Source organism: Poecilia latipinna, unplaced genomic scaffold (genome assembly GCF_001443285.1).
Source record: "Poecilia latipinna isolate Pla-1442-1.1 unplaced genomic scaffold, P_latipinna-1.0 Scaffold311, whole genome shotgun sequence".
NCBI lineage: Eukaryota > Metazoa > Chordata > Actinopteri > Cyprinodontiformes > Poeciliidae > Poecilia > Poecilia latipinna.
Genome location: NW_015112927.1, coordinates 174615 through 184145, shown reverse-complemented (window position 1 = coordinate 184145; position 9531 = coordinate 174615). Strand labels below are relative to the sequence as shown.

At 37.2% G+C, this 9531-nt stretch overlaps 1 protein-coding gene across 2 annotated transcripts in view; it reads right to left on the bottom strand.

The window, feature by feature from the left end:
- The window catches only part of oxsr1b (oxidative stress responsive kinase 1b), a 51460-nt gene extending 42209 nt beyond the window's left edge, over positions 1 to 9251 (bottom strand). Inside the window, exon 1 of one of the 2 annotated variants that reach the window (XM_015034778.1) lies at positions 8867 to 9251. In XM_015034778.1, the coding sequence (XP_014890264.1) occupies positions 8867 to 8936 (70 nt within the window). In that variant the 5' untranslated portion in view covers positions 8937 to 9251. The remainder of the gene's footprint in view (positions 1 to 8866) is intronic. The other variant, XM_015034779.1, reaches the window with a different exon arrangement.
- Between the last annotated feature and the right edge of the window lie 280 nt (positions 9252 to 9531).

The window sequence follows — 9531 nt, the reverse complement described above, 5'->3', positions numbered from 1 at the left end:
TTGCTTTTTTTTTTCCCCCCCCCCCCCCCTTTGTGGACCTCTCCCCCCCCCCCCCCCCAAAAAAAAAAAACACGCAAATCTGTTGTATGGTTGGTCTGAATTTCATGTGTGTGTTTATTTATGCAGGCGGAAGAACTGTGCTCAGGACTGAAGAGAGCAAAAATCAAACTTCTTGAGCTGTGTGACTTTTTGAGGCTGCATAAAGAGGAACAATTAACATCTTCACAAATTCATGCCATAATTTTATATCTTTGTTACATAGAATTACAATAAGATACACTTGTGAAAAGTACTGCAGCCACTATACAGTATCAGGTTAACACCACGGACGATTATGTTAAGAAATGTATACCAACTTCACCGATGGGGAAAAAACATAAAAAATTAGATGATCCAGCTATTCTATCAGAGCCAAAGGAAGCAAAATGGAGCTAAACTCACCACAGGCAGGATCGAGGCCAACATCTAATCTACAAAGCTGTCTGGCAGAGACATAAAAGCAACATGAAAAGCAGAAAGGTTTTTTTCCCCCCCCAAATACTTAATAATTCAACGCTTAAACTGTATTAATCACATAAATTGGGAAAAAAAACAAAAAAAAAAAAAAAACTTTACAGTTGATTCTTTGTTATTTTATGTTCCAAGATTACAACAAGTTGGCTCATGGTGAAATAGTGACCACATTAAATATTATCGCTTGTTGGATTTTTTTTTTTTTTTTTTTTTCCCGCAAGGTCACAACACAAAGCTTCCACTCTGTTTTGATTTAGTTATATGTAAAGCAAATTGAAGGCCCAATTTCTTATTTTTACTTTAAAAAAATAGAATAAAATAAATTAATTTTAAGAATTTAAAAATATGTGTTAACGGACAAAAAAGAGTAGTTGCCAAATTAGGTCTTTTGCTTTAAAATTTTACCATTAATCTTTTTTTTTTTTTTTTTTTTTTTTTTTTTTCAAAATTGTGCCAAAACCTGCCTCACGTGCAGATATTCAGGAAAAAAAAAAAAAACATAAAAAGTTGCAGATCATGTGAACAAACGTGCACAAATCTGTTGGAGAAACATTGCCAAAACAATCGTGATCTTTTCAAAAAGCAGTCGATGTTTTCTGTAAGTATGTTATCCTCCAAACAAATCGTGCTTGGCATGGCAACCCTATAGAGAACATTGTATCATAACCTGGCACTACATGATTGGAGCAGGTCAATGTTCTTGACCGTTTCAGCCTCAGTGCCCTCTGGTGAGGGTTTAACCCAGCTAACGTGTTTGGCGTTTGGGGAGTCGTCAGTTTGCGGTCCTGTTATTCTGCTTTTTTTCTTTTTTTTAACGCAGCCTATTGTCCGGGTAAACAGCATAACCCACAGGAACAATGAACAGAATAAAATCTTAATATACTGGCTCAGCAAACGCATTCAAAGGAGGCACTTAAAGACCATTATAAGAGATAGAATTTCATGGGAGGATTACAAAGCACACACAGGTTCACGCAGTTCAACGAATCTATAATTTTCACCACAAGAAATCCCCCCCCACCCCCCCACACACACACACACAGACGCAGACACTTACAGAGATATTGCTCAGCAATGCTTAGAAAGGTCTAGAGCAAAATTCAGGTGTGAAACACAGGATGAACCAGAACTCTATAGCAACACACACAGGCCTCTGTCCAAAAGCGAACATGTTGAAAAGTCTAAAATAAAAATCACTGCACCACCAGTGACTCTTGTCTTTCCAGCTTAATTAACAATTTTTTTACTAGCGGAAAAATGCATGTAAATGAGAAGTTGGATTTTATTATTATGCTACAGCAATAAAACAAAGCACACAAAAAAAAAAAAACCACATTATTTTAATGCCAACAAAAGTGGTCTGCACTGTAGGTGTTGCAAGGTCTGTGCATTTAGAGCTGCAGTCTTGCTGCAAAGCACTGATAGAGATCAATGAAAGGAAACCAGAATGATAAACCTGAAGAGATGGTCCGTAAGATAGGGGAGTTCGAGCAACAATGGTCTTTTTCACACAGACCAAAAAGAGGAGGCAGGTTGGCGTCACATCAGCGCACCTAAACAAAATGAGGCAGCATTATTTTTAAAAAGCTGAGTGACAACAGCATTGTTGGTCAGAGCAATGTGCTCCACTCCGCACACAAAACGCAACTTAAGTCTATGAAAACATCTGTCGCCGGCCCAGACTCTGTAATTTGGCTCACAACGACGAAATATAATGGAGACATTTCTAATCCGACTCAAAGGTTCTGTGTAAGAAAGACAAGTGGTTGGCAAAGCTGCAGATAACTCGTCTTAAGGGGAAGCATATTGGATGACGCATAATTTTTGTCTCTTGTATTAAACAGTGTGAGGCGAACCAAAATGGATCAGTATTCACTTTCTATGATTTTAACTCTGCAGCCTGACTCATTTTTCCTGGCACAAAAGTCATGGGAACATCTTTAGCACTTTACAGTACAGATCAAATCCAGAGTCTTGAAGGGCTAGGGAAGTCAAATCCTGCGAGACTTATAATCAGGGCAACAATTTTGGACCAATAATTAAGCTTCAGTGTTTCATTGTTATTTTCAATTGGCTACAATAAATGATTCTTTTACTAGCTACCTTGTTGATGCATGTTTCATATTTTAACCTAGAGCCGCACACTGTGTTCTAATAATGCATATTGATCAATAATGTAGAAGAACTTCGGCCAATTTCATAATTTAAATAGTTATATGGCCTTTGGGATAGTCATTTGCTGAATTAGAGGCTGCAATAATCAATATTTATTTAGAGTTTATTAAAAAGAAACGCCTTTTATTTATTTTCAAGGAGCTAGGTTTGTTAATTACCTGCAACATTTATGCACTTTTTGCATTTTTAAGTACAAATTTAACACAATGCTTAAACTGAAGATCTGCAGCAACAGTAGAATGAGAAAACACGTTTTTTTTTATAAAATTGAGAAACATGCCAGAGAAAACTTTGCTGTTAATGAGGTAGCACTTCCTAAATGGATCTTGAAATTTCTGTGTTTGTATTTCCATAACAAAATTTCTGTAGTTTTGTTATGGAAAGATGTAAAATAACTCCTATTAGCTGAGCACTTTCCAGTCACCTGTCAGATCAAACTCTTCTTCCGATTATATTTTCAAAAACAAATTTAAAAAAAAATCACTGCACAACAGGAGCAATTGCTATCGTTTAGATTTTAATGTCATTCGTCAGTGTTTTACGGTGCTTGTACTCAGACAGATTAAAACATCCAAGTAGCATATCCAATAAAAATGTAATAAAAAGCATGTACCACAATGAGCTCATCGAAACCATTTTTAGAGAACAAAAATAGTAATGCTGTGACAATTTACATACTTTATGCTTTGTTGCAGCACTTTGTTAAAGCTTTAATTATTATTTCAAACGTCCTCTTGACTGGAAGTGATTTCGCTTCAGTTTCATATGCAACCGCTGTGAAATAACTTAACGCTTTGTCTTTAGCACACCTAATTGTAATCTCTGACTGAGCTTTCTTTTCCTCACCCACGAAAGTCAAGTAAACACAGAGGGTTATGGCAAAATTACTTTAAAGTTTCCATAACTTTTATAATGACTCTACATAAGTTACAGGGTCATCTTTTGTGAAACAATCTTTTAAGTTTCATTGCTGTTACAGGGAAGCGCTTGGGAGTCGGGATCCAAGCAGCCGATTTAAAAGCACATTTCTGCACAGAACTGCTATGAAAACGGCAAGAGATTAATGGTGCATTGGTCTGATTTCACCGTTTTTTTAATTGCGTGCAGGACTCACTGGTTCGTTGCAGCGGTTGCCAGCCATTGTTTCTAGCTCAGTGACACTTTTTCAGGAGGACCCTCTTAGTGTCAGAGGACATGATTTACGTAAAAAGCTCTGTTGTGGACCCCAAAGCGGAAACACGCTATTGACTGACAGGGTCAAACAAGGTTTCTGTACATAATGTACAGAGACAAAAAAAAAAAAAAAAAAAAAAAAAAAGCTCACAGGTCACATAATGGAAATTCACCCAATCAATCCACTAAAATAATAATATCAGATTTCCCTGGTCTTTTTTATTTATTACACTTACAGTGACCTTTGTGCCTCATGTGTGAGTTTCCTGCAAGATAAGCAACAAGTAGCAGCGTGGCAGCAGCAGCTTTTTAGTTTCTTTCCCCCTCATCCCCAAGCCAGTTTAGAGCTTGACGGTCATGCGTCTTTCATATTATAAGTCCTCAGACACCTGACTTCAGTTTCCAAATGGTGTCCAAATGTAAAACAACCAACCGCATCAGCACCCGCTGATTTACAGCACGTGTTCCTCGATTGCGCAGGACGCGGTGTGTTAAAACCTGATGCGGCCTGAACCGTCGTATTAGAGCAGAAGTCCTCTTGCTGTGGTTTTTTAAAACCATAAGGAGGGCTGAGTACAGAACAGGGAGGAGACTTGGTTGCCAGTGGATACAAACAGTGGGAGCATAAAGTTTCCATAGCAGATTTGCCAAGACCAACGATGCAAAGTATGATCCAGGATTGAAGAGACAGCTCTGCTATTTTCCAATGAGCTCTGTCCGGCTATGATCCGGAGCTCAGTGGGGTGAATAAGAGTGGGCGTAAACCGTGTAATAACAAGTCCCCCTTTTTCCCTCGGGAAGTTACCAAAACAATAGCTCTGCTGGTCACAAAGTCATCCTCAAATCCAACACTTGCACACACGAGAAGGCAAAAACCGAGCAGGCGAGTTGCCTTCAGTAAGATGTGTGGAGAGATGGGATGCAATGCAAGAAATGTCTAAACTTTTATTGCAGTTTAGCTGTCTTAAAAACTAAAATGTCCATGTGAGTGCTGTATATTCCTTCAAGAAAACCTCAAAGTATTGTTATAAGTATAAAAGAATAATATAAAAGAATAAAGTCAGGAGTGCAAAAGTCCTCCTGAAATGGAGAAATTTCTACAGAGACATGTCATCTGATCTTTCAGGCTGATAGAACTGAGCACTGGAAGTTTACTACAGGAAAGTTGCTCAACTTTACCATTTGCACTTGACTGCCTCTTAAAAGGCTAAAAACATAAGCATTAGCCTTCAGCTTTGTTAATGAATCTACCACCTTTGTCTTTTAATTATTTCTTCACATCTAGTCTTTTTATGAGTAGATATGGTGTGTATAATTGTCCCTGACTTGAGGTAAAGCCCATAATGTTTTAGTGAAATTTCAACTTTTTCAGTTTAGCCTCAAACACACATGTAGGTCTGAGTCATTACATTAATTACGGTACTCTTTTCAAAATACTTGACAGTTGAACAACTAATGGAGCTAAATTTGTGAGATTCAGAACTCTGGTTGCAAGATTCAAGAACTGAATCTAGTTTAGGGAGATGACTAAACGGAGAAACTGAGACATCGCAGACCAAACTTTTAAAAAAAAAAAAAAAAAAAACATTGAGGGAAGGCAGAACAGTGTAAATAAAGGAAGACGTGTAATAATAGTTGTATTGTTTAATATTCTCAGAGGAACCCTGGAGACAATTTGCCAAGCTGATCTGTGCCTGTTTAGATGAAACATAAACTAAACCACCTTTTTTTATTTTAGGGAACTAATTCTGGCTAGTTTTAGCCATAAAATAAAATAGAACCTAGGCTAACCGCCCTAATAATTTCTAAACCTCTGCATTAAAACAGTGATCCCTATCCCTAAATATTTTTTTAAAGTCAGCATGCTACAGGCCCAAAGTTGCAACAGCCTCAGCAGCTTCAAACCTATATGGGCAAGTCGTGCTTACCGCAGCACAGGAAAATGCCACAGAACTGGTTTCTGTACACAAGAGTCTTTATCTCTGAGCGCAAGCTAAAAGTGTAAGCTGTTATCTTGAGGGGCTTGAATTTTCCAAGAAAGTATAAGTAAAAATTTGTTGTTTTTTTTTTTTGTTTTTTTTAAAGGTTGACGTAAGACTTGGAAAAAGCACCGTTTATAGAAACCATACATACCCTCTGTAAAGAAAGTGTGCCGGTTAGGTAAACTGCATAAGAGGGCACAAATTATTTCATTTTAGAGGACAACACTTTTCTTATACGTTACTTTTATTCTCCTCTCAGAATAAAAGTACAGGAAAATGTACTTTTATTTTCCTGTACTTTTATTCTGCGAGAAAGATCAACAGTTTGAAGGAAAATGATCTGCTATGCGCCATGTACTCTCAAGAAAAAAAGTAAGAGACGACATTAAAAATTTAAACATGAAGTGCAAGTACTTCACTTTAAGATCAAGCCTCCTTCATGATTTCAACTAGCAAAGTGTCAAATGATTCCTTTCAGTCAGGTTAAAGCCCCATTTCACAGATTAGCAAATTCAAAAAATGCTCTGACATAACTGACTTATTTCAAGCAGCGTCTCAATCATCGGAATTCTAATACAGGAAGTTCAGTCTATGGACTCTGTGAAAACAACACAACTGGTCCGTATGGAGCAACCAAATACTTCTGGGGAACTTTCAAAACACACATTTAGAAGACAGAGTCAGGTGTCAATATGTCAATTTATATTCTGTTTTCAATAGAAAAGTTTTCCTCAGTTTGTCATCAAAGAGGTTCCATCAATTCATAAAATCGCCTATAGAGGGGAAGAACTCAGAGGCTACAATAGATATCAGGAAACATAAACATATATTACAGTAAGCTTTCAATCTTGACAGCCATCCTCTGATCTTCTTTGGACATTAAAGGACAAGCAGAGTCTATCAGATAAGCAAATATATCATCATCACGCAGAATATGAATGCATGACAATTGAAACACCAAATATTGCATCCAAGCAGTCCTTTCCAATTGCAATGCTGCATTCACTGACACCGTTATGAGTTATTGTGCAGCATTAATATATCTTGCTTATATAAAATTGATTTCATAGTTAGAAAACAATTATTTCTAGGTTTTCTGATCAAATAAAAACATCAAGGTTTTTAATGGGTTAGTCTGTATTTTTGGAAAAAAATATGAAGAAGAAGAAGAAGAATAGCTTGTGGCCAAATTACAAAAAATAAGTCTGAACAAAAAACTATTTCTGACACCATTTTAAAATTCTATAGAGATATTTAATGAAACCAAAGAATATGCTAAAAGTAGCTTATATATCAGTTTATATGTATTAAAACACTACAAAATTTAATCAAATTATTTTCTAATGTTATTAAGAGGCCCATGCAGCTGCAGAGATACAAGTTGACAACTCCTGGTTTAGAAGAAGTATTCTCAGAAAAAGATAAGAGTATGTTAGATAGAAAACATACAAGAAGCTGTTGAATGCTAAACTAATAAAATATTTTGGCTGTCTACCAATGAACCAATCATTCTTAGCTATACAACGCATCAGCACCATAGCAGTAATCCCAAAATTTCCAAATCAATTACTGTTGATTGATTTTTACTGTTGATTTGAGATCTCAACAGTAATTAATTGAAGTCCTGAAGTATTGGTAATATGACAATAAAAAAGGTCTTAATTGTGGAGACAAACAGTCTAAAGAACTATATGACATTATTTTTATCCATCAGTAACTGGTAGGAAAAGAAATCTAATGACTCAAGTCAGAGTGTGAGAAACCTATGGCTGATTAACTGTTAATATCAACAATGCTAAAGTTAGCATCTGCTGCATGGCTTCCCATCAGTGCTAAAGTGCTGTGTTTGAGCATTTTTTAATGAGTCTGGACTGTATTCAATCACGTCTACTTCAAAATCCTAATTCCTTAGATTGATTCATTTCAGGTTTAACCATTCTAAACCAAATACAGATTCTTAAAAAAAAAAGAAAAAAAAACTTTGAGATTCATTAAACCCATTCTGTTTATAGAAGCACAAACAGGAAGAATTTATTTGCTTTTCCTGAATTAGGACCATCTTAGAATTAAGTTTGTGATCTTTGAAAACATTTAAGCCAGTGGTATAAAAAAAAACATTGCCATTTTCAGTTTTCATTAAAAAAAAAAAAATAGCTTCTTTGTGAACCCAATACATTCAATCACTAGCCTCATATGCTCTCTTATAATAGCCAGTGCGTCTAATCTCTTGTAACAACCATCTTTGACTTTTATGCGACTTCATCTCAAGACCATCCACGGGATATTTCACGACCCACAGTGGGATCACGATCCCCACTTCCCACTTTGGGAATATGTGATCATGTGTTGTAACTTAGAGAGTGATTGCATTTTTATACCGTTTAAAATAAAAAGTTATACTGCTAGTATATATATTATTTTACTTCATTGAGTGGTATATTTTGTTTTCTGTCACGTAGCTACTCCCAACTTAGAAACATGTGAATCGTTTTTTCCCCCTAATGAGTGGGATGGGCGTGAACACAGTTTAAGTTACTGCCTTATCATGCAGCACTAACGACACGGCTGATACAGAAGCTTTAAAATGCAGTGTCCTTCCCTGTGTAACAGTGGTTACTCACTTTTAAGGCCAAGTCGGGCAGAAAACTCTTGTTTCGGGTTTCTCTAATTGATTTAGCATGGAGCACATAAAAGGACCTTTAAGAAAGTATCACGAGGACAAACGAAAGCGGTTATTTTCCAGCAAATAGTCTGATCCTGGCTGCACGTTAACGTTGAAAATGCCTGTTTACAGCCTCGTAAATTATTCTGTGTCCAAGTCAAAACACAGCTAGATTGGCCAACTCTCTCGATGCCTTCAGCTCAACCTAAATGGAGAAAAATAAAAGCCTATTGCTTGTCTTTTCGTTTTCCAGCTATCTAAGCTAGAGTTCAGCGCTGTAAGTTCCGCTTTGGGTGAGCTAATAGTGAGACATTTACAAACTGCCGGTTAACAACATGCTAACAAGCTAATGATCACATACCAATCACCTCCAGGAGCTCGTAATCATCTTTGTTGATGGACCAGGGTTGGGAGCTCGGGTCCTCGGACATGACTGAGAGAGTCTGCTAAGGCTGTTACTATCTGTGGAAAAGGTGCTAAACCCACCAGAAACTGCAACTGAGAACAAGTCAAAGTAATCCAAACAGAGCCAGCAAGGGCGACACTTCCCCTTCTTTGCGAATCCCGCAGCACTCCTGTCATTCCCAAAGTTTGACACCAGCCGAGCGCGGCCCCGCCTACCGCATTCCTCCCGTGCAAATACTGGACCTTCGTGGCGGTGCAGCTACCAGATAGGTTCGGCTCGGCCTGCCAGATCAAGCTGGGGCCCTGCGCTTCAAGATGAGGTTACATGTTATGATTGGCTGGATTTCCGTGCGTGCTGCGTGAAAGTCGGTACGTCTTAAAGTGAGATCAGAGAAGTGGAGGGATAAGAAAATTATATTTTTCCCCATCATTTGTTATAGTTATTCTTTTCTTCAAGTTATTTTTTTTTGTATTGCATGATGTGCCTAAAGAACAGACGATAAATATATATTTTTGGTATTTAACTATCACATTTCAACAAAGGCCAAGAAGCCAGTACTTGTATGGACGACCCGATTGTTATACGTTTTTTTTTTGTTTTTTTTTTATGTTTTTGTGAGC